Consider the following 26,024-nt stretch of genomic DNA (forward strand, 5'->3'; position numbering starts at 1 on the left):
AGCCATGTAATATGTGAATGTGGAGTTCTTAAGTTGTGAATATAAAGTACAAGACCTGTGAATATAGAGTTTTGAATGTGTGAATGCATAACAGTGGTAATATAGTTACTAAACATATAATCCTGTAATGTGTGAATGTGGAGTTTACAAAGTGTGAATATAGAGTATCGTAATCCTGTAATGTGTGAATGTGGAGTTTACAAGGTGTAAATGTAGAGTATAGTGTATGTGAATGTAAAGTATAGTGTATGTGAATGTAGACCCAGGTTCACGGCATAACAATCCTCTGTGACATGGGGTACAGTACAGTACTACTACTGAATATATAAAAAATAGCATTGAATTTGTTTCAGTTCAAGAACAGGGCAACGTGATATATACTCTACCCATTAATTTGTTCATTATAAATGAGTAAATCTACTTGGTAGGCCCCAAGCAAATGTGACTACCGTTGCATTAATGATGAATAAAATGGTAATAGTAAAATAAGGGTGTAAATGTAGAATTGTATGATGACATTTGAACGAGTTTAACTCACTAGTTTAGCATATAACATTTGGGAGAAGAGACAGTTGGGCGGAGGCCAATAAAGGCCAAGTCTCTAGCACCTGATGGCTGGGGATTGTTGGCCGGAGGCTGGTAAGGAATAAAAGGGCAAGTCTAACATCCAAAGTCTCGAAAATGTAGAAAAATAAAGTTACACTTTTGCTACTAGCTATATCTTTTGGCTTAAGTGGTAAGTGATTGATCCTAACAAAGACAAATGTTCGACAGTGTGGGATTATGCTCAAAGTGGACAGATCCCTTGTGCGCACAACATTTGGTCATGTCTGCTGAGTCTTGAGTTACCGTGATTTACCTCCTCTCACATACTCTGTCAGGTGGAATGTGAAAGACATTTAGGGTTGGAGATTCAACATTTGGGAGAAAAAAATTACTTGGACCCAAACTAGAATCCAATCTAATTAATCACAGCCACCTTTTAAAAGTATTGGTTTGGTTAATTATAGAATAAAGTTTTACACACTAAGAAAAAAAAAATGAAGAAATGGCGCGTGATTGGTGGTAGTTGGATTATAATGCAGTGGAAAAGGGCGGCAAAGCAGGAAAGTGGGGACAGTGCGGTTAACGGAGGAGTGAATTTTTTTGATTTGCTTTCTTGGATTCCATTTCCCTCCCTTAATTCTTGAATTTATGTTGCATTGGGATTTTATACTATCCTTTTATCACATCACCCACTTTTAGGTTACTTGCACATGTAAAAAGTTTAATTCGGCTATCAAATTTAAATAATTACTATTTAGACTCTAAATTAGAAATCACCATATTATGATACTGAATCTCTTATCACCGGACATTAGTTTCTTGTGGTTCATTGACACCTTTTGTGATTTAATAAGGTGAGAAAGTAGTTATTAACAGATATTGTATTGTAATAAAATTCGTAGTATTCAAAAAAAAATTACTATACTCTAAATTAGAAATCACCATATTATGATATTGAGTCTCTTATCACCATATATTAGTATGTGTACCTATATACTCCCTACAAAAAACAAAAAACAAAGGTTAAATAAGTCATTGAGTTAGAAATAAAGGTCAAATAAATCATTGAGTTTAATCGCATAATTCAATTTAAAAATTGAACTCAAAATGTTCTATAACGTATTAAAACATGTGAAGTCCATAAAAAAAGTATAATAATTAAATTAAGTAACATGTAATCAAGTAGTTATATATTGCTCACTTAATTAACTTCCAAACGAAAAAAAAAAAAATTTAACTTCCAAATGAATATACTTTTACTCCGTACATCATAACATTGCCATTTCACCATCTTCTTGGTTTCACGCCGCCGGGGGCGATGGATTTGATGAGCAAATCAACAAAAGATTTTGATTATTGAAGTTTTTTTTCTCGAAAGTGATTTGTGTTTTTTGTTTATACATTACTTGTAACCCAAGTTAACGTAACCACAATAGTTAATGGTTTAATTATATGTAAGTCCCTTGTTAAGCACTCTTGTGTTGTTAGATACTTAATCCAACATACTTATCGGACTCATCGTGTCTTTACCTTCTCTAATTCCTCTTTTCCCGTTTTGCCTTTATTTCATTTCTCCAGTTTTTCAATTGTTCTTTGATTCATTAGATTTTTATTTTTACATCGGAAAGATTTGTAAGTAAATGCATTTTTTATTTTTGTTTTGAATGGCGTGTGATTCCACAATTGACGACAGTTAGACCACCGCAGCAAGGATGCCGGTGGCCGGAATTCAGAGCTATTAGAGTAGTCTCCGTTGAAGTGGTCCACCGGCGGCGGCGGTCATGGCAGCGGTGTCATCATACTTATTCAGTATGATAAATTACCATTACCATAGAGTATATATGGCAGCACATTATTTGACAGGTTTTCTCTAATCTCTAACCTACACACTTTACCTGCATGCAAATGATGCAATTTATATATATATTTTGGGTGACGAGGAAAATTGTAGTTAGTATTCAAGAGGCAAACTTAGTTTTTGTATAATTGTTTACAAATTATATAAGAGAGACAAACTGCACTAAGAATATCATATCTTACTGGTCAATTAAAAGGGTATTAGCAAAAATCAAACTCCTGCTTTAAGTGCAAAAGTCATCCTCCACATGTTTATTTGGGACCCTGCATGCAATATTTTTTTCATAGCAGTGTGTGATTTGCTTTAACTAAACATTTAAACTAAGTTCAACAAAACTGGCGTTTCTTGAAGAAGGTTCTAAACTTGACTCTTAGTAGGAGTGATTTATTGGTCATTTTTATTTTAATTAGCGGATTAGATATAAGCAATCTGGATTAGTTTACTTCTTTGTGGTCCTTTACCAACTAAAGTTACAATGTCAATTTATCCATTATATACTCTCGAGTAGCGGTTCCAGATTTTTCTCAATCACCCAAATATAAAAGTTGTTTAATATATGTTCACAATAGTTGCACTTTAGAAATTTACTAGTTTCTTCAAAAATTTAATTACTTCATTGTGTTCCCGTGTATTTGGTCCTCGCTTTACTGTCCCCTTCTCCGTCATCAAACGTTTCATGTGTGCTATCACTTGTGGACCATCCATGCAACACAGTACAATTCTCCCATTTTAACACGTTTGATTCACGAAATATGTTAAATATAAAATAACATTTTTAAGAATAGACATATTCCGTATTTCTGCTGTATTACTTTATTTTCGAGAATAGTACGTGTTCCTTGTCCTTGCCCTCAACCCTGACCTTGACCCCCACGGGTATTAACAGATCAAGTAATAATCCAATTTCCTTGTAGTTATATGTTGTTAATTAGATCTCACCCCCGGCCCTTAACTTGGGTCAATTGCTCAAAGTGTTATATATGATATTACATTGAACACGACTATATTTAGACTTTAAACTTTTATTGATAGAAACTAAACTTGTGAGATAATGGAGTAGGAAACAAAAATGTGTTTGCAGTTGTATGAATAAAGTTGATTAGTCGGTTCATAGTGGACCATGGTAGTCCAATATATGGTTAGTACATACACATAATAGAAGTATGGTCCAAGGGCAAAGTGACACGCTATATTTATACTAGAAATTCTTACTAGCGAAGTTAATTGGTGACAAGTGGATCTAATGTGGAACGCCCCTATTAGTGCGGGAGGATAATCGGTGAGTAAGTTCGTAGTCCATCAAGCAATATAATGTTCTCTTATTAATGAATTATTGGACCCTTGTATGTCCTTTTTTTGGACCTAGCGTTCAGATTATTGAACTAGTTAGATTATCCGGCTTATTATAACTTTATCTATAATGAAACATCATTTCACAAAATGTTTGTTATTCAATTCACAGGTAATAATTATATATCCATGCCATCACATTAATGTGCTCCGTAAAAATTGCGTGTATTCTTCCTCAAAAAAAAAAATTAAAAAAATTGCGTGTATTCTTAATTATGATTACAATAAATTAAAATTCGTGATGGTATTTGGTCAAATACTAATAAAACAAATTAAATGGGGTCACGAGGCTGCTTTTATGGTTGGCTATGAATGACCAAGCAAACAAGCTAAAAAAATAATCAATGTAAAGTTGTTTTATAAATATAAGGGAAAGGGGTCAAATAGGTCCTCGAACATTTCATAAAAAGTCAATTAGGCCCACGAACTTTTAAAAGGTGCAATTAAACCCTCAAACATTACAAATCGAAGCAATGAAGCCTAAAAACCGGTAATTGACCGAATCGTCGCCCGTCGCCGGAAATTGACGCCGATCGCCGGAAAATGCCAATGACCGGTGATAACAGGTCAATTACCGGTTTTTGGGCTTCATTGCTTCGATTTGTAATGTTTGAGGGTTTAATTGCAGCTTTTAAAAGTTCATGGACCTAATTGACTTTTTATGAAATGTTCGAGGGTCTATTTGACCCTTTTCCCTAAATATAATGTTAACAAATAATTTACTTAGCAACACCCTCTTGGTTGAACTCATTACATCGAATCTTTCTTGTGTGGTTTATTTTTTTTTATGTATAATTTATGGGCTATTATACAGAAGTAGAGTTTACCTAATGCACATTTTCAGATAATAATATATAGCGGGTTTGATTTTTGCAAGAACTCTTTTGACGATCGAGCATGTTGTATAGAGTCTTTTTGAACACTTCACCTCTCCGGTAAAATTTACTTAGTATACACCTTCGAATAGAAGTTGATCACTCAAAAAAACTTTTGCTTTCAACAAGAATTTGAGCCATCGTCATTAGTTTATCTATCTATCTATTAACATATGTTTCATATTGATATTATTCTTATCTATAACTTCTCATTGATGAACTCAATCATATAAAAAATAATTGAACATGTCTATACTAGAAAAAAGTAATTGAGTGAACAAATGAACAATTAATTGAGTATGATTCGTGTACTAGAAGGTTAACGGTTTGATTTTTGACAACACTTATTTGGCATAACTTGTCACTTAGGATCTGATTTGCCTCTCTTATATAGTTTTTATCGACTATTACACTAGATCAGAATAGATTTATCCAAAACACACCTTCAAATAATAATTGCAGATTTATCATCATCCAAAAACAAATAATAATTATAATAATAATAATAATTGAAACTTGATTATATATGTGAGAATAAAGATAGATATGTGTAAATTCAGTCATGAAATCTGTATATAAGATCATCAACTGAAAAGGCTGGATGGAGTCTGAAAAAGAAACCTCCCTTTCCTTCTATCCAAATGAACCATTGCAGTCTTCATGCCGTCATCCTGCAACTTCTCTAAGAAAATAACCAAAAAATCTCTATTTGTGTTACGTTATTGGATAAAATATAAGTCGATATGATAGCTTAAAGTTCACATAATCAATTAAATACAAGAGTTTTTACAACAAAATATTTGCCCATACTTCGTTTATACATTGAGAAATATTAAGATGTTGGACTCGACCCTTCAAATCGTTGTTTAATTAAAAAAAATATTACACACCTATATATGATTTTATTACCTCCGGGTCGACACGGTTAGAGGCTCTCCCTAATAAGTAAGTTAGGAATCAACCACTTTTATACCATTTATATCAGTTAAATGCTTACAATTATGTTAAAAAGATATAACTAATTGTGAACGTTTAATTTTATTTCATTATATTTGTATAGCATCACCGCCATGCGCATTTCAAATAAACTAAGACACCAAAAAGCCAAATTCTGCTCTGCAAGTCTCTGCCCAACAGTTTTGTTTGGAGACAAAAGGAAAACCTAATCTACTTTTGAATTTTCAAAATTATACGAATTGCGTAAAACCAAACAAAAATGTTGTGCAAATACTCAAAACTTTTTCGTACAAAAGCTGATTGAAGTATACAAATTTGTGAACTCTTTTTGTCGTTAGTTACATTCCCATCCCACATCATATGTTTTCTAGCCGACATAACTACTTGGTCCATGCATAGAAGATTAATCAAGAATATTTATTCTAATCATGTTTCCAACCGAAAAGATGACCAAGTCTATCGTATATAATTCTCGTATCAAAAAGTTATGAGTTTGATTTTTGTTAATATTTTTTCAATCGAATTCATTGTTGCATAGGATCTTCCTAGATGGCTCGAGTTTGATTCTTAGGTTCTACTGCACATGGGCTTTTTAAAAAATCACGATCTTGTCTCCTAGAAAATCATGATCCTGCAAACACCGTCTTAGCTGATCGAACCCACTTTTGGATTCTGATATGTTGCACATAGTCTTTCTAGAAGGTTACAATCTTGTCAACACCCTATCACCTGATCGAGCCCATTCTTATATTCTGTTGCACATAATCTTCCTGAAAGAACACAACCTTAATTGCTAACACCCTTTTAGTCAGTCAATATATCATCATTATATTCATGCATAGGGTTTTTCTATGAAATTAAAAGAATATTTATGTATACATATTTTTTTAAAGGAAATTGTTATAACTACCATTTCAGCATGGAAAATTCCAACGACATAACTACCCTTTGTCACACAACAAAATTAAAGGTACACTTTCTATATATAGTAACCAAACCTCATCTCCAACGTAGTATAAATCCCCCATGCAACCCTTCATGCCTTCTCATCATCATTCCTCGTACAATTATACAGTCATTATTAGCAGAAACTAAGGATTCCTCAAAAACATTAACAATGGAGTTTTCACGCAAGAAAACTTGTGTTATCGCCGTGTTGTTGTTGTTCTCAGCTTTAGCAGTTGAAGGTCATCGGAGATTCGGCGACGACGACGGCGGTTGGATCACCGTCAACGGCGGCCGTTTCGAGCTCAACGGCTCGCCGTTCCTCTTCAACGGCTTCAACGCCTACTGGCTGATGCACGTCGCCGCCGACGTCGGCCAGCGCGGCAAAGTCACGGAGGTTCTCAGAGAAGCCTCCGCCGCCGGCCTCTCCGTCTGCCGGACGTGGGCTTTCGCCGACGGCAGTGATCCCACCGACCTCCAAACCTCCCCCGGCGTCTATAATGAACGTGTTTTTCAGGTACACAATTACTTTTCCCCGATGATTATACGCCGGGAAATTGGGAATGGTATATTATATGCTCAACAAACTCCCTCACACGTGAGGCCGATTACTTTTTATGGCCTCAAGCACCACGTGATTCGAAACCATGACATTTAGCATGTGGTTAGCTCTAATACCAAATTGAATCAATTTTAACTAAAAGTTTAAACTGATTGTTGCATTGTACATTTATATTTATATATTATATATTCAAGGGTGAAAACCCCTAAATTATTATTATTTCTAAAATTTATTTTGATGTTTAGGGACTTGATTTTGTGATATCCGAAGCGAGAAAATTTGGGGTTCGATTGATACTGAATCTGGTGAACAATTACAACGATTTTGGAGGGAGGCCGCAGTATGCAAACTGGGCAAGAAACGCCGGAGAACAGATCGCCGGCGACGACGATTTCTACACTAATCCGGTGATCAAAGGCTATTACAAGAACCATGTCATGGTAGTTAAAAATGGGATTTTTTTTCCCTTTTGATTGAATAATATTAATTATTTTCTAATTAAATAAATAAATAATATACATGCATGCATGGTTTGTTGTTGCAGACAGTGCTAACAAGAATGAATACAAATAGTGGGATTGCTTATAAGGATGATCCAACCATCATGGCATGGGAACTCATAAACGAGCCTCGTTGCGCTTCTGATCTCTCTGGGAACACTGTTAATGTGAGAACAAATAATTAAACACACACATATGTAGAAGAGGGTCTCACGAGAACAAGCTCTACTTAAAAAGTGATGACTAATATGATGCATTTTGATTGATTAAGGGTTGAGGGTTGCTGAAAAATAAGAAAAAAAATGATGGTGCCAATTTTATAGATATTTTTTTACTAAAATTCTCAACCATTAAATGAATCTGATGGACAACTATAATTAATTCTCACTTTTTCAGAAGAACTATGTTCTCATTTGTACCATCCTCTATATATGTGTGCGCCCTGCAATGCGTTATATTATTATTCTTTTTTTTTTTTTGTGTTACGATCTATTTGATTAAAATGCTAAGATGTCATTTTACACATATAATGAGACAGAGAGAGTAATAATATTTGCTTACATGCATGCACTTGCAGGGATGGATTGCGGAAATGGCAAGCTACGCGAAATCAGTGGACAACAAGCACTTGGTGGGGACAGGGATGGAGGGATTCTACGGCGACACCATGCCGGAAAGGAAGCAATACAACCCCGGCTACACCGTCGGCACGGATTTCATCGCCACCCATCAGGTGCCGGACGTCGACTTCGCCTCCATACATGCATACACAGATCAGTGGTAAGTAAAATAGGGACGGTTCAAGTGATAACATGTTTCTATACATATAAAAAGTGAGGACTAATCAAATCTGATTGTTAATGAACAACTGAGATCAGTACTTATTCTTTACATAGGTCTATATTCTTATTTGATGTGCCCATACATATATATGTATATATACATAATCTTCTTCTTCAATTCTGCAGCGGGTCTGAATGGATTTTTGGGTGCAGTAATCGGGTCAAAGATAATTTCTAGAAAAGATTTATCCGTGTTGACAATATTGGGATGACTCAGTTCAAAGATTTGTACTTTTCCAATATATGGATAGTTCATAGTTTACCTCCCATATTATATTCAAATTCAAATTTCCATTATATATGGGTAGTTTAATTAGCCAACCAACATTGGGTGGTTGGTTATTAGTTTGACAAAAAATAATTTTACTTTTCCTATATATCTAAATAGAAAAATGAGGTGCCAAGTAGCTTATAACTCAATAGTATATATGTAGTTATATGTAGAAGATCATAGGTTCAAACCACACCATATACATACTATGGAAGGTAGAACACTAACATAATATTCATTTCTAATACACTGAATGCTCATTTTTTGATGGTTCATTTCTAGTGTACTGAAGTTTATTATTTGATATTCGTACTATCTAAAAATGAATTTTTAGTAGGTTAAAAATGAACGTTTATCAATAGTTCACATGTTTCATAGTATAATTTGTCGTGATTTCCTAATTTTCCTCTACTATACACTAGGGGTAGGCCGGGCTAGGGGCAGGGCAAGGTAGTGGAGCAAATTTTTAGTAGGTTAAAAATGAATGTTACATTTATCAATAGTCCACATGTTTCATAGTATAATTTGTCGTGATTTCTTCTACTATACATTAGGGGTACGACAGGGCAGGGCGGTGGACCCTCATGGTTGGGATTTCGATTGCTAGTAGTTTAAGGATCATTTTTTCCTTTCTTTTCTTTTTAGTTGCATCGACAATGACTGCGTGAGGGTTCAATTCTTGTCCACAATAGTCTTTATTGACCCAACTTTACTAAGTTATGCCCTACAAAACAGCAATTTACGGATTTACCCCTCCACCAAGACAACAAGATCCCGGGATCTCGGGACTAATTAGGGTTTGAATTGGCAGCTAAAAGATGATTCTAATGTTCTTTATATTTGCAGGGAGTCAGGGAAGAGCGACGACGATCAAATGGCGTTCATGGAGAGCTGGATCGGAAGCCATTGGCAAGACTCCCAAAACATCCTCAAGAAGCCATTAATCCTCGCCGAGTTCGGAAAATCCAGCCGTGACCCCGGCTTCACCGAGGCCGGCCGAGACGCCTTCATGACCAAAGTCTACACCGACACTTACAATCTCGCAAAATCCGGCGGCGCCATGGCCGGCAGCATGATCTGGCAGCTCACCGCCGACGGCATGGAGGACCTCGACGACGGCTACTCCATCGTCTTGGCCGATAACCCCTCCACCGCCGGCATAATCGCCGGCCAGTCTTACGTCATGTCCAAGCTCTCTCAGCAGCTTCTCAGCCGCCCGCGCGTCCGCTCTTTCGGCGGCGCGTGGGACTGCCGCTGCCGTTCACAGTACCCGCGCCGCCGTCATCACCACCATCGTGGCTTGCCGTGGGGAGCCGCCGGCCGTCGCTATGGATGCTGTGAAAACCTTCATGAAGGAAGAGCGGAAGCGTGAAGGAGACGATTTGAAATGTGACGTCATAGAGAGTTATTTTAGGAGCCAATAAATTATATCTTTATATGTTAATTCCTTCATATATGTTCTTTATGTGATAATTGGTAATAAAAATCAAAATTTTAATACCTCTTTTAACCTTTATAGTATATATTACTCTGTATAATTAAACTTTTTTTTTGAATAATAAGAAAAATTCACAGTCATTGTCTGATGATGTGCACGGAGTAAACCTCACCTTGTGACCCTAGTTAGTCCTGTGAAATTAATATTTTTTATATTCATAAATAATGTGAGTAGGTATAACCTCCACTAAAGTATTTTGTAACAGTTCAATAACTGATATAGTTTCGCGAACAATTTTGTAGTAGCCTTTTGCAACTACTAGAAATTGTGTCGCGATAGTTTTAAGACTAGCTAGCCCTTTCTTCTCAAATAGCATCCGTCATCATAACTACTGGTAGGGTACTTTGGTGGCAATTCAATAACCGTCAATGATATAGAGTCACGAACAATTTTGCAGCAACTTTTTGCAACCACTATAAATAGTGTCATGAAAGGTTTAACATTATCTGATCTTTTTTCTTAAATTGTATTTGTCAACATTATCACTACTAAAAATTGATAAATGATTTTTTTTTTTTTTTGGGGTAATGTTTTGTTATGATCACATTGAAGATATTGATATAAACCTAGTCTATTCATCAAGATTTAATTTTGTTATGATCTATATGCATAGGTGTAAGGTGTACATGATGTTGTAGATGAATATACATGCACTTGTAGTAGCTAAGCTTGTGGGTTTGTTAAACCCATGTTAATCAGATAGTGACATGCATGATCTAGTTGAGTTACGTTAAATCACACGACAACTAATAACACGTACATAACTAAGCTAAGGCGGTTACGACAGTTGAAACATTATTCCTAGGAAATTTCTAGTTATTAATTACCTGTATTCTAAGTAACAAATTGTACGTGTCACCATCATATATGAATATGAATGTATATATGTAACGCAAACATCATATCATGTATGTATGGTCGCCATTGAAACTTTGGAAACCGTCCTAACTTACGTTGCGTGGAAATGTTACGTTAGTATTTTGGTCGGGTCACTGGTCCACTGCACGCGGAATATGATGGAATTAAGGTTGTCATAATTGAATACATATTTTATCTCGATTAAAACGTTAATTAAATCAATATAATTGCGCTATGTATGTATCATATATAGAAAAGTTTACAGTGTTAATTGATATTAAGGTTTATTGCATTAGGTACAATAAAAAATATTATCTCAAAGTATTAGTTAAATAAATGCTAATTAAGCTTCACCTAATACTTGCTTCGAGTGACAAAGTAAAGATTCGATTCTTACTACGAACATAAGTTCATGTGGTTGAGTTGTTCCAAATAACTTTTTGTAGTTAATTCTTTAAATTTTCTAGAAATCAAAAGAAAAGCCAGATAAAGAGAAATCACTATGGATTATATTTATCCCAATTTCTTTCAGGATAAGGCTAAGGGTGATGACAACAATTTTGATAACTAAATGAAGAGTGAGTATTCTTTGAGAATATTCTCTCACGAATTTTTATCTGTGAGATAAGTCGAATCAAAATAAAAATGTAATATTTATGTTGGATTATAATCATGAATAAATTATTTGTTGTTTATAAGGAGGAGTGTAATATTTTACGAAAAAATATAATACTTTTGAATCAAACTGTAATATTAAGCTTTAAAAAAATAAACTGTAATATTAAAGGTCGAACCGTTACTTATGAGAAAAAATGTAATACTAATTATGGATAAATTGATTTATCGTTGCTTATAATAGAAAATGTAATACTCATTATGAGAACTTTAAAATCAAATTGTAATATTAGGGGTTGAACAGTAACTTAATACTTTATGAGGAAAGTTGTAACATTTATGAGACTATGAGAGAAAATATAATACTTATGAAAAATTCAACTCAGGCCACCCATGAATAAGAATTCGTGAAGCGGTTTCATAAGAGATTTGCAACACAATTGATCATACCGAAATTTGTCATTAATTGGTAAGCGTCAAGAGAGCTACATGGATTAACATCATGATTTTTTTTCTTCTCAATAATCTAAATTTCTGACTTTGTCGGACTAGACTCACGAGAAGCTCACCGAATCCCTAATATTCATAATAAGAATCGAACACTCACCCGAATAACTCTCCGAGCTCTCACCTAATTGTTGAAAGTAAGTTTTAAGTGAAATTTTTTATCTATTAAATCAATGCCCATAGTTTTCATAATAAAGAAAAATTAAAATTTTAAAAATAAAACACACGCATTACATCAACAACAACAAACGAACAAACTAATTAAACCAATGGCTATTTGTCGTGCAAGTTACCATAACCGGACAACATGGGTCATGGCCGGGTTCCTTAGAAACCCCATACTTTTATTGTTATGTGCATCAAAAGGTTCGATTAGTGCACGTCATTACATATTACTGTATAAAGTTTAACTATCGTAGGTTATTACATGTTGTAGTATTCAATTATTGTATTTTGTGTTCTTGTAACACATCTCAACTAGTTAATCAATCTAAATTAAATTTATAAGCTTTCTTTTGTTAGTTATTGTATGGTGCAAGGTTCAAATTCTACTAAAGACCAATAAAGAGAGGTACGAATCTGATTAGCATTACATCAATATAAAAATTCACATAAATGGATAATTCGTCTACTTATCATTTTTCAAATTTGAAAAATTGAAAAAAATACTCTCTATTTCTTTTTCTCTAAATTTTGATAAGTTAGACATATTCACCAATTTGAAGAAGTGGAGAAAGGTAAAAATTTGTGTGGGACTATCTCATTCGTCTCAATCCGTGAGAGTGTTAGATCTTTGATTAATGGGTCAAAGATTCGACACATTAATCAAAGATCCGACTCGTGAAGCGGGCTCACACAAGTGTTACCCATTTTGAAAAATGTTTGCCCTCCACTCCACCTCCCTCTCTTGCCACAATCTTGAAAATAAAAAGCTAATTCATTAAATCATAAGTTGAACGGTTTACCATACAGATTGATTCTTTACCGTGAGACATAGAAACAAATTTCCTAGCATAGTAGACTATTTCACAAATTGATATGATCAAACGCAAGAAACAAATTTCTTAGCATAGTAGACCTGTTTTACAAATTGATATGATCAAACGCAACCAACACTGACTCTGGTATGACCATAAATAGTCTGGAATGAGAGTATTTTATTGTCCTTAAACTTCTACCCAACATGAACAGAAACATAATTAGTCGGTATGTGATCCTAATTGACTAACAAAATAAATTGTTAGACCAAAAAACAGTAATTATTATATAAAACCATCTTACATTAAATGTGGAATAAAATAAATTGTTAGACCAAAAAAAGAGTAATTATTATATAAAACCATCTTACATTAAATGTGCAATATTTTTTAGTTAAAATATACTCCGTAATATTTTAAAATGTTAACTTATAGAAAGTACAATGTGACATACTGACATTTATTATCGATTACAACTCCAAATTACAACTATTGTTATTGTTATGACTTATGAGGAAGCCAGGTAAATGGGAGCCAAATGTTTTGAAGATTACAATTAACAAAGAGGCAATCCCTTTCTCCACAAGAATATGAATAATGCAAATTACTAACGGGAAAACAATAATAATAACATGAAAATTTGCACAAAACGTATAAAGTTCGGCATACTATGCTCTCTACAAAGTATCAATATGACTATTCTACAACAAGCTTCATTCTCAAGGCAAAAACTGTGCGAGCCAGTGGCGTTATGAACACCTTTTTTTTAACCTTTGTTCCAGTAAAACGCAAGTCACTGATCGCGTGGGATAAACAAAATACAAGAGATTGATTGATATGTACCGCCTTTTTTTTTAACTCCGGGGGCAGCGTGGTTGTTCCACTAAAGCAAGTCCAACAGGGGTGGCTGCTCTGTCTGAGACTTTGCTTGGCTAGGCCGTGATAGTTGCCCTTGATTTCCTCGCCCTCGTCCCCTTCCTCTACCAATGGCAGTTGATGGGGGTGGAGCTAGCCTTGGTGCAGTTTGCTCGGTTTTGTTTGAAGAGAAAATCGAACCAAGATCCATGGGTTTCGCAGAAGAGCCTTGAGTTTGTTTCATGTAGCCAAGAGAATTCTGGGAATTAACAGCCCCACCGCTGAGACCACCGAAATTCAGCGTGGAATTCCCTTGGTTCGGTTTCAAGGGCTCTGTAGACATTGGGGTGCCAAGAGACCATGAGGAAGTGGAATTCCCTTGGTTAGGTTTCAAGGGCTCTGTAGACATTGTGGTGCCAAGAGACCATGAGGAAATGCTATCCAACGCATTAGGATTGCTCGTGCTGTTGCTGGAACCATGCATGTTGAAAGGCGAGGCCGATGTGCCATTGTTAAGAGGTTTAGAAGCAACGGTAGAGCCACTAGGTCGAGGAGGCCAGTTGGCAAAAGGATCAAGATCATCAAAACTACCATTTGATGCTCCTTTGCTTTCATCTTGCTTCTCAGAATCTACCGATTTGTTGGAAGCAGCAAGGGGTGAGGATCTAGGTGGCCACTCCAAATCGACCGCAGGACATGAAGATGAAAGCTGCTGGGTAGAAGCAACAGAAGTCATAGGCGACGGTGAGAACACTGAAGTCACTTGATTGGACTGAGCAGCAACAGCAACAGTCGGCTGAGCTGATGATAAGGTTACAGATGACTGCTGGGCAACTGAAGATCCTCTCGTGGGAATCCAGTCTTCATCCCATGATGTGCTGCGTCTTGCAGTAGATGCGGCAGTTACACTAGTTTTATTTACTTGCCCCGCCAGATGGCCCTCAATACCAACGGATGGTTTTACTTCTGGTGCTCCAGAGTCACTAAGCATTACGCCTTTTTTCTCTTCTATCTTCCTGCATCCCAAGCCAAAACGCAAGTATTGCTTCTTAATTAAACCAAGAAAGAAGAGCATAACTGAAAAACTCGTATTAAAATTTAAAAAGAAAAAAAAAATCCTGGTTGACAGAATAAGGATGGGAAGGGTTTAAATTAAAATTTGAGAAAAATGTGTTAAAATGTTGAAACTTCCTTGACAATTTTCATAATAAACCAAACCAAATCTTAAGGCCGCCCCAAAACTTCCATCATATTACTTGCCGACAGATTAACGGAGTGAAACAGAAAACTGACCTGAGAATATCCTTAACAAAAGCCATATATTTTGCAAATTGCTGAACATTTAGCTGCTGGGAAATTAGTAGAGGCATGAGAAGTGGAAGAACGTGCTCCGTTGTGAATTCTATTCCATACTGGGGAAAAGGCAATTGAATTAGACCACTTTGAGGAAACACAAACAAAATTAAAGCTCATCGTATTATTGATGATTTAAAGTAAAGTGTATAAAACCTGTTTCAAGATAGAGTTAGCAACACCAAGGGTACACATCAGTGTTGGGGCAGAACGGTCAACAGCAGTACACCGTTGGATCGTCTGCAGTATTTCAAGAACAGAATGCTTATCGAGCATGTGTATCATATCACTTAGGCATAACAGTGCATTCACTCTCACCTGCAGATAGAAGGAAAAGGTATTTCCTAAGTAAACTATAATGAATAAACACAGATTAAATTGATGGAAAAGGGGAATTTGCAGAAATGGAAATACATTGTACATGCCAGAATATATTCCATATATAAAATCTTTACGGGAATTCTTGATCATTCTATTCAAGAAACAAATTCTAAAGGATTTCAGCTGAAATAAATCAAAACAGAAAAACATACTGCAGCAACAGTTGTCTTAAGTGCCAACCCATGAACACGAGGCACAACGGATTGTTTTACCAACTGCAAAAAAATATAAATAAATAAAACACATCAACTTCTAAAGTAAGAAACATAATAATGTATGAACTAGTCCAGTGACAATAAACAACCCTAAAGATGTTTCTATCTGAAAGTTAAGCTATCAAGAAAAATGCAACCAGCAATGACCTGGGAATCAAGTTGCTTAGAAAGTGTCACGGTCTTCTTTAGGGCTTCTTCTTGCAACCTTGGATCAGAGTCATCATAAGCCCGTACAATCATAGGTAAAATATGTGTGACTAAATGATCTTGACTTGCCTATAAGACAAAGGCACCACAAACAAAATTAATATGGAGCACACGATAATTGATAAGCACATAAAAAAAAAAAAAATCTTGACCAGCTATCAAAGAATTGGTAAAAAAAACACTCTTAACCAAGCAACTACTTAATTACAAATAAATCCAAAACCTAGTAAAGAAAAGAAAAAGGAAACCAACAAAAGCCAAACAAGAGTTTGGAAGTTTAAAATTTCTAAAAGGAAAATTGTTCTGCATGTTACTTCTCATCTACTGTTTTCACTACAAGTCTACAACACCAACCTTGGTGATGCCACAGAATACTCTAATGAATACCAAGACTAATTCAGCTATCCCATTTTTGGCAGATGCAGAATTTTTCCGGGAGATTGCAACAGCCTCAGAAATTTATAATTAACAGTTAGCAAGATGCTGATAGCAAGATCGAACAGAGAAAAATTCTCCCCCAGCTGTGTAAAATTTAAACCACATTGACTTATTGAGAAATCATTTGTCATTTTAAAATTGACTGCTTAACAAAAAAGTAAGCACATATGACACCCAGAAATGGATAGAAAGGTTCAAAACTATAATTCACTAGATGGCAGATATCGCCAGAATATATAGATACCCATGTGTCTTTGTATTATAAACATCAAAAGGACTAACCAATAGCTTGTAGGGTTGATAACTCAAAATATATAGACATCCAAGTGCCTTTACCTTGTTGACAATAAGCTCTGCACGCTTCACAAGTAGCAATAGTGTCTCACCAGAAGCAGTACTTAGCACAGGAACAAGAGCTGGTAGGGTTGATAACTCAAAATCATTTCTATCCTGCAACAATTTTGAAGATACAACTCTAAATATTGTAATTTTAGCCAAGGAATAATTGGCACATCAGGCCATTCTCATGCAAGAAATGCAACTATCAAAAAAAAATGGTCATGCTCTTGTCCTTCATAACCAACAGCAGCTTCAGAAAAAACTTCAGCTCTCAAAGAAGGTAAATTAGAGTCAAAGATCAACATGAAATTTTAAGTTCCGAGAAGCATTATAGACCAGCTATGTACCTGAGACTCAGCAATGGTCAGAACCATTGGTAGAATCATTGGCTGCATTACCAAATTTCTAAGCTCTGCACAAAGTGGAGGAAGAACCTGCACATATGATTTCACAGACATGGAAGTTAATCAGCCCTTCAAGAAACTAAAAGCAACTAATAAGGTTGTTGGTGCAACAATGAAACTTCTTTATAAAAACATAAACACAGAATATTGTAGATCCTCCTATAGCAAACTGCAAACTTATCTTTCCTTACAAATTGCACAGCCCCTTTTAGAGGGATAACTATATGTTTATTCAACCCCTTTTAAACTCAAACAAAGTCCTTAAAAATAAAATATAAAAATACCATTGCCTCATGTCAATATTGTGAAAGGATAGAAAGACATAGATTGCATATAATTTCTAGTCCAGTGGTGCATCTAAAGTACAGAACAAATAAATCCTTATTCCTGGTGTAAAGAGTGTCCAATGGCATTAAAAACTTCTTACTCCTTAAGTTTATTTGTGTGGTATCTTGATTGTCAATCTTTTATAGCTCCACTTTGAGGTATAAATCTTTGACTTGTAAACATGATTACTTTATCCAACAACCCCATCCCCAAACAACTAAGAAAAAGAATCTTAGAAACAATGGGGCTTCACATGAAAATTTATTTTTATCAACCAAATTGGAAGAAAATTCTAAAAGTTGAAAGGCAGGAAATTGATTTTCTTTTTTGCTTTAATGATGAGCTCATTACTTTATTTTAAAGACATTTCTCCTTAGACTACTTATAGGAAAGGCAGAAAGCATTGAGGTATTTGCTTCCTAAGGGTAAGCCATGGGACACTGTGCCACTTGATAACCAAGACAGCCATGGCACCCACTTCTGACATAGAAGAAACTGGAAAACAAAAAGTTAAAACTGCATATGATCACATCTTCTAAGTAATAACACATTTGAAAGATAACACAAAAATTCAAACCTTATAGCGAAGTACACGCGAATCGAAATCTTTCCACATGTCAGATAATGCTTTTAGAAACTCAGACTTCTGCATGTTGTCTCTTTCCTGCAAGAAAAACTTATTCTTAAAACCACAAGCTTTCACCACTTTGTGTAATTTCAATATAGACACTAAAATGTATACTTCAATTACTCAAACTTAGTTGATTAACTGCTTTAACTTGATGTGATGTATTTCACCTAACTTATATGATTCAACTACCAGATATAATCTGATTTAATTTCTAATTGATTAAACTCCATATCCAATCAAATTAGCTTTTAGCTCAAATGGGATGGAGAGTAGTATAATTCATGAATTGGACTTGTCACAACCAAGAACTTACAAGCATGTGATCTAGAAAGCGAAGAGCACGCAACCTAGTGTCATCTCGAAAAAAGGATGAACCTGTAAAAGAGAAATGAAATATAATTTAGCAAATGAAGTCCTGGGTCCTTAAAGCAACACCCTTATATATAAACCAGCAATAAATTGTGTGTGTGTGAGTGTGAGAGAGAGAGAGAGAGACCATATACATGTATGAATGATGCATACATATATACATAAATATATATGTATGGATGTATAAAAGAGGTGTTGCCCATTATTCTGATTTTATGCATTTATAAAGGCATCTTTGGTGAAAGCAAACCTTTTTAAAGCAATAAGCGCACTAAAGCAAAAGTGGACCACTTTACTTTAAAGCACAAAGCAAACTAGCGAAGCATTGCTTTTGCATACAAAGCAATGCAAAATGGCAAAATTAAATTTTATAATTTAGAATGATATATAAAATTATAAATGGTTTATAATGCAACTTTAAAGACAAAAATACTATAGTCAACATCATTTTATAACAATACAAGCATGTTGCATCCTTAATAATCAATGTATGCCTCCATTTCTGAGGCGGAGGCGACTTTAGGTGAAGTAATTTTAACCTAAATTCCTCAAAATTTATGTTGATTTTGCACAATGTATAAAAGTGCACTTAGTGGTACAGTTTGTGCATCACTTGCTTTGGACCGAAGAGGTCACTTCAGTCCGCTTTCATATATTGCTGCACTTTGTTGAATCAAAGTGAGAAGCCTCCAGTCGCGGTTGCTTTTGACAAGTGAGGATGAAAAGGCATCAATGTAGTTCAAACTCCATTGACAACAGCAGGAAAATGACACACAAAAAACAAAAGCACCAACTATTCTACATTTCTATGTTTGCTATGCTTTTAAATTTTCATTTTGGGGTTTGAAATCCCATTATGTCATAACCTGTAAAATTGCCTTTCCCTTATGATTTTCTGAATAGTATCTATTCACACGTTGTAATAAAAGAATGGAGTTAGTCCTATTCTTATATTGGAAACTCTGGCATAACAAAGGAATCCTATACATCAGTATTCCCTCACTCCCCAAATGATAGAAACAATCCTTACTCTTCACTTCTTTCCAAACACATGGCATAAATATCAGAAGTTGAAAATCCAATCCCACAACACAGCTTGGTTTTGTAATTTTCAGAATAATAAAAAGATCTTTTTATTCTTTTTTGTTTGTCTTCTCTGAGGTGGGGAGAGCAGAAAGCAGAAATGCCTATGGCCATCAACTCAGTTAAAGCTTTAAAACTAAGGGCACCAGATTTCCAGATTGAAATATACTAGCAATATAAAAGACACAAGTGCTATTATCTAACACCCTTACCAGTAAAATCAATGGCTGTTGGTCTGGTAGATTCATTTGAAGATAGCATCCTTTGCAAGTCAGGAACGAGCTCTTTTGGAATGGAGGAGAAAGCCTCACTGGATAAGTAATTCAAACTATTCATGTACTGCAGAGAAGTTATGCAAGAACCACTATCATCAAAAGAAAGGATGGAATACAGATATGACATAAAATCCAAACTTGTTAAATTGGAAATTCTAGACAAAAGAAAGCATGAATAAAAGACACAGTGTACTATGGTTCTTTGGAAACATGAATACAACTTTCTAAAACAAATCAAGAACCTTCAACCTGGAGTCAGAATGAACAAGGACATAGTCACAACAACTCACCCACACACAAAACTGCTTCCCTCCAGCTTAGTCTAGTATTGAGATTCATAACAACTTAATCAAGGTAAACTATAAAGCTCCTCCCTAGGGATCGAGGAGCAGCAATTTAAATATGAGCAGTGAGCTGCATATAAATGATTTTGTTATGACTTATGAAATACTTCAATGTGGAAATGTAACCAAAAAAACAAAGTTTAGACATTAAATTTTTGAAATATGATGTGCATTGATGACTTGCACATAGAAGTAGCTATCAGAATAAACTATGGCTTACAAAATATAAAATCAGAATTGATGTTTAGTGTTTCCTTAAAAGCAAAATTGAAACTCAAAGTTATCAATTGGAACATAAAACTCGATTGTAAAGTCAATAAACAATGTAGATCACTCAAGTACTAGAACTAAAGAGAAATCATTTCAGGAAGAAAACTATGTTCAGGAATATAGTAGGTATGTTATATCACAAATGAAATATAATTGAGTACCATCTTGACATTGTTGTGACAGTCTAGCAAAGGCTTTCGAGCAATCAAATGGTAGGCAAGACACCCAAAACTGAAAATATCAGAGGAGCATCCAATAGAACTTGTGTTACTTCGAACCAATTCAGGAGCAGTGTAGTTCAATGATGGCTGAAGGGGCATAATAGAATCTTCAACATCGTATTCCTAGAGTACAAAAAACATTATTCTTTCAACACTAGGAACACAAAAACCATCAACAAACTGGGAGACATACAGAAAAAGAATGGTGTATTTACTTCATTTGAGTTTATATCATTATATCCTTACCAGAGTGCTTAACAAACTAATTAACATGATACAGCAAGACAACATGGGAAATTATATGACAGTATTTACTGTAAGCATATATAAAGGTTTAATCAACAGTGGTAAATTCAATACTAACAACAGTTTCATAAGGCAAATACAGATTATATTGCCTAGTTCTATCACTATCTACTCACAGCATAGTGGAAAGCCTGCATGTTGGGTGGATCACTAGATGACTGATTTGTTGATAATGCAAAACTAAATCCAGAAAGCTTCCAAGCTCCATTTGAGGTAATGAGGACAGTCTGCAAGATGACAACTTGCATATTTAATGCTACTAAATAAAATGGGAATTAGAAACCATCAATCAAGAAAAAAAAATCACTAGTTAATTAGTAATAAATCATCCAATAGACTGAACTGGAAGAGGACACTGATCATCAGTGCCAAAGTTATTAATCCCAGTATGATCATTATCATAACAATATCATCAAAATATCACCAAAGCCATTAAATGGACAAAATAGTCAAATACTAAGGAAATAATTCCTGAAAACACATTAGGCAGAGAGAGTACAAGGTATTAAGAAGTGGCAATGTGGCATCATACTCCATACTCATAGTTCAAATATTCCAACCTATAAAACTATAGCCATTTGAAGGAAGATTCATTACATAAGTGGAGCAAATAAAAACCTCAACAAATTAACTACCAATAACAAAAATAAGCTGCAAGAATCAATTCTTTCTTTCCTCAAATTAGTAGACACCAAGGGACAAAGACAAAGTAGAATGATTAGTGAGGAATCATTTTACAATAATCATATTTACAGTTAAAGGAGATACGATGGCTTTTTAAAAAGGTAAAAAGTAAAAGGTTTAGTCATGAAAAAGGGAAGTTCGATGAAATAACAGTGCATCCATTGTACAACAATCAATGAAGTCAAGTAACTTCCCCTAAAAAGCTATAATTCTGAGAGTTGGCAGTTAATTTAAAATACAGATAATATAATACTTATATTCCAAAATTCAAGGGAAAAGAGAAAAAGAAAGCAAATGATAATGGAATTACGAAAAGTCTACAGTCTTCCCTAATAATGCCCACTCCTGAGAGCCATAACTACAACTGCATACTCATTAAAAAAAACGTGGAATATAACCTCAGGAGATATAGACCGATGAACAAGACGGGCATTGTTGTGAAGGAAATCCAAGGTTTCTGCCAACTGAAGTAACCCATGTTTCACCTCTAGTAATCCCATTTCCTGCATAAAGAAAGAAGTGATAAGAAAACAATAAGTACACAATGGATACCTTCTCAAACTCAATACTCTTCCAATTGGGCATTCTGAATACATATATGGTGCATACAGACAGCATTCTCTTAATAGAACCTTGAATTAGAGTACACTTAAAGTCACAATTGAGACAAAGAATAACACTTTATAAACATCAAAATTTACAAGTGGAGCCCTATTTCAAAGCAAGAATAGTCCCAGCCACTAATATTTTCATCACTCTATCTGCTATGGTCTGTATTGAATTCCATTGAAGAGAAATCACTGACTAAATTCATTTTTAAACAATTAATGGAATTCACAGTCTAGGAAAAACTTCGGAATTTAGGAATTAAAAAACAGAAATTAAGACTAAAGACAAAGTCAGAACAGCTAAAATTGTTCCATACGAGCACTGAATTTGATTATCAAATTAAGAAGCTACAAACATTCTCAAGCAAATTCAGATATGCAGGCAAATCAAATGTTAATTAAACGAATGCAATTTAGTATGTGAACATGAAAAATACTAGGAATTTGATATTACTATTCCTTTGAGCTCCTTCGGCACTTTCTCAATGTTCTCCAAAATCCCCAAGGCATTTGCAGCCGAAGCGAATAACGGCTCAGTAACCATCGCCATAGCATTCTTATTCTCATCGAGAGCCTGCACCACATGCACCACTCCAGGGTGCCTCAGGCGTACCAGCCGCGTAGCATCGGCGCGAATCATATCGAAGAACGCATCCTCCGCCGTCTTCGAGAGCCCAGCTCGCTGCCGAGCTTCGGAGAGAGCACGCTTATCGAGAATCCACACACAGACGTTAGGATAAACCGCGTGGCCGTCTCTGGCCTTGGCAGAGTAGAGCTTCCAGACAAGGCCGGGCCCGGCTGACCCGATCTGATCGCCGAGCTCGAAGTCCTGCAAAGCGCGTGGACCGGTGACCTCCTGCACCGTCGTCTGCACGGTCTTCTCGATCACGGCCGACGCCTTCGCCAACGCTTCCGTGAAGGTTTTCTTCATGTTGAGGGACATTAGTGGAATTACTGAGTTTCAGTGCCGAGTTTCCAGACTTCCTCCCACTTAATCAGATCACTGAATCCTCCGGCTGCTGCGGCGTTGTCAGTGGCGGAGGAGAGGCGGCCGGTGACGGAGGAATTGAATTGACGGTAGAGAAGAAGATCGGACGATTCAGAATTCAGATCCCACCTTCACACCTTCCCTCTCAGTCTCCGTGAGAAAATCTATTTTGGCGTTTTCATTAAATCCGAAAAACAAAATTAAATACACATTAGTTTTTATTTATTTTTAATATAGAGTTAATACTCAAAAAAATGTCTCTCGTTTATATCATAATTTTTAATATAACTATTAACAATATCCAAATTGTGGATAAATTATACAAAATTTATTCAATTTAGTCTTATGATGTACTAAATTTTGATTAAATTTTACATAATTAAATGATAAATTCATAGTTGATCATTAAACTGTTATTTACAGTATAAAAAGAAAAAAAAAGTATATGAATATGTATGGAAGTTACGAAACGTACTGTAAAATTTGTCAAGAATATATAAAAAAGTTTGTCAAGTTCAAACAGGGAAAAGATGTTTGTAAAGAAAGTTAAAAAGTTTGGGGTTGGAGGGGGTCGAGTTTCAACTATTTATATTTGTGAACAGATACTGCAGTTGTGTTGAACTGATACTATAATTGTGTTGAACAGATACTGCAGTTGTGTTGAAAGGGAACTGCAGTTGCGCGGAACAGAGGCGGTTTCATCCGTCTGGAACTGCAGTTATGTTGAACAGATACTGCAGTTGTGTTGAAAAGATATTGCAGTTGTGTTGAATGGATATTGCAGTTGTGTTGAACGGATGAATGGCCTCTATTCCGCGCAACTACAGTTTCCTTTCAACACAACTACAGTATCTTTTCAACACAACTGCAGTATCTGTTCAACACAACTGCAGTATCAGTCATGACCATGGTCCACAGTATAATTTGCGGGACCCATGGGGAGCTAACTATTATGTTCCTCCACCACTCTACGAGCTCTAGTGACGAACACCAAATCGTCAATGTACGCATCCTCGCTCACTATTGGGCAATCCATAAAAATCTTTGTTTCGTCCCCTTGGAGCGTGCCTAACGACGCAAGACTATCTGCTACTCTGTTCTGCTCCCGGTAGATCGGCCTGAACGATATCCTCCTATCCTTGTTAATCCACCACTTAGTTTTGTCAATGCATTGCCTCATAGTCCGTGCCCCGCCGTGTCCTCTTGGATCCATTGCAGGATGCATTTCGTGTCGAATTGAACTTCCACATCACGGATGCCTCTATGCTATACCCAACTCAATCCCTCAGCGATTGCACTCGCTTCAATCAGTAACGGATCTCCATACGGAACTCTGCATGACGTACCTTCAATCCATTCGCCCTTCCTATCACGAATAATGTCGCCCCTGTCCGTAAGGATAGCCCAGGTGGTAAGAGTGCTCTACCTACAACCGAGAGGTTGGAGGTTCGATCCTCAAACCCCTGGGTTTGAGCCGGTCAGCTATGGGTAATCTAGGCTGGTTTACCTCCTTGTGGTCCTTTGCCGGCTAGGGCCACAGGGCGAGGAGAAAACCTCGTTAAAAGAACGAATAATGCCGCCCCACCCAACTTTAACGATGCCGGGTTTAGCGCTGCCATCCATAGTAAGAGTGAAATCTCCTTAGATGTACTCCATCGGAGCCGAAGGGCTATGTGCGTCGTTGCTTTAGCCTTGTTACCTTTGTGGCGTGCGAACGCACAGTCAATCTCCTCTCCTGCTCCCTTGATCCAGTTGATTTTGTGTTGAGCGGTCATCTCTCTTCCGTTAAACACTCTATTACACCGCCATTTCCAGATCCACCAAACAATGATGGCAAATTGACGGGGCCAATCTTCACCATCGACCTCACTCTTCCCACTGGTGACATTCTCTTCCATTAAAACATTGTTGTTATCAACCCATAGCTAGCCGACTCAAATCAATAAGGTCAATAAATAACTTTCACAATAAGTGAGATTTAAAACATTGTAATCATCATGTCAAATGTCTCGGCAGGAGTTTTAATTAAATTGTTTACAATTTTGGTCATGATAACTTTATCCCTATTAAAAATTTAAAAAAAAAACAAACAAAAAAAAAAAACAAAACAAAACAAACCTTTCCCGGCTGTACCCCTATCAGTAGTTCTTCACCAACCAATTTAATTTCAGATCTATCAACTTGTGAAAATAATTAAAATGTGCCCCCCTATCAGTAGTACATCTAGCTTGTAAAAAAAATGTTGTTAATCTCTATTTTGGTTATGTAGTCATTGTCACAATTGCCACGGGCCATCATCATAAATTTATTAGTTTGAGTTTATCTATATCACTTTATAGCTATTTAAACATTATATAGTTTTCACATTTAAAGCAAAAAAAAAAAAAATTAAATAATAATTAATTTAGTAACAGAACTTGAGTAAAACACACTTCAATAATATATAATCCTATCCTTCTTTCCCAAGCAAACTGTGATGGCCGGTCCACTTGTTTTGAACCTCGGTCGTAGACTCCCTTGCCCCAAGGGGTGTCAATGCAATTGTTAATTTGTTATAGCATGGAC

General features: G+C 35.7%; 2 protein-coding genes and 1 long non-coding RNA gene across 4 annotated transcripts; 1 reads left to right on the forward strand and 2 right to left on the reverse strand.

The window, feature by feature from the left end:
• The first annotated feature begins 6,562 nt into the window (after window positions 1-6,562).
• On the forward strand, window positions 6,563-10,206 carry LOC116024555 (mannan endo-1,4-beta-mannosidase 5-like). Its single transcript, XM_031265468.1, has 5 exons — window positions 6,563-7,048; window positions 7,339-7,533; window positions 7,638-7,760; window positions 8,171-8,373; window positions 9,553-10,206. The coding sequence occupies exons 1-5, from the start codon at window positions 6,704-6,706 to the stop codon at window positions 10,076-10,078; spliced, it is 1,392 nt and encodes a 463-aa protein (XP_031121328.1). The 5' UTR covers window positions 6,563-6,703; the 3' UTR covers window positions 10,079-10,206.
• LOC116024556 lies at window positions 7,535-8,269 on the reverse strand. The gene is made up of 2 exons (XR_004099500.1): window positions 8,155-8,269; window positions 7,535-7,752 (listed from the first exon to the last, which is right to left on the reverse strand). It is a non-coding gene; the product is annotated as an uncharacterized LOC116024556 (long non-coding RNA).
• A 3,401-nt stretch (window positions 10,207-13,607) lies between the features above and the next one.
• Window positions 13,608-23,634, reverse strand: LOC116025046 (SCY1-like protein 2). Of its 2 annotated transcripts, none has more exons than XM_031266109.1 (14): window positions 22,926-23,634; window positions 22,262-22,366; window positions 21,296-21,406; window positions 20,814-20,996; window positions 19,976-20,102; window positions 18,625-18,686; window positions 18,258-18,344; window positions 17,297-17,383; window positions 16,947-17,060; window positions 16,113-16,241; window positions 15,903-15,965; window positions 15,526-15,687; window positions 15,310-15,428; window positions 13,608-15,032 (listed from the first exon to the last, which is right to left on the reverse strand). In XM_031266109.1, the coding sequence occupies exons 1-14, from the start codon at window positions 23,412-23,414 to the stop codon at window positions 14,045-14,047; spliced, it is 2,826 nt and encodes a 941-aa protein (XP_031121969.1). In that variant the 5' UTR covers window positions 23,415-23,634; the 3' UTR covers window positions 13,608-14,044. The 2 variants fall into 2 exon arrangements, with proteins under 2 accessions (XP_031121969.1, XP_031121970.1); XM_031266110.1 differs by having other exon boundaries at window positions 22,909-23,053.
• Between the last annotated feature and the right edge of the window lie 2,390 nt (window positions 23,635-26,024).

Source organism: Ipomoea triloba, chromosome 7 (genome assembly GCF_003576645.1).
Source record: "Ipomoea triloba cultivar NCNSP0323 chromosome 7, ASM357664v1".
NCBI lineage: Eukaryota > Viridiplantae > Streptophyta > Magnoliopsida > Solanales > Convolvulaceae > Ipomoea > Ipomoea triloba.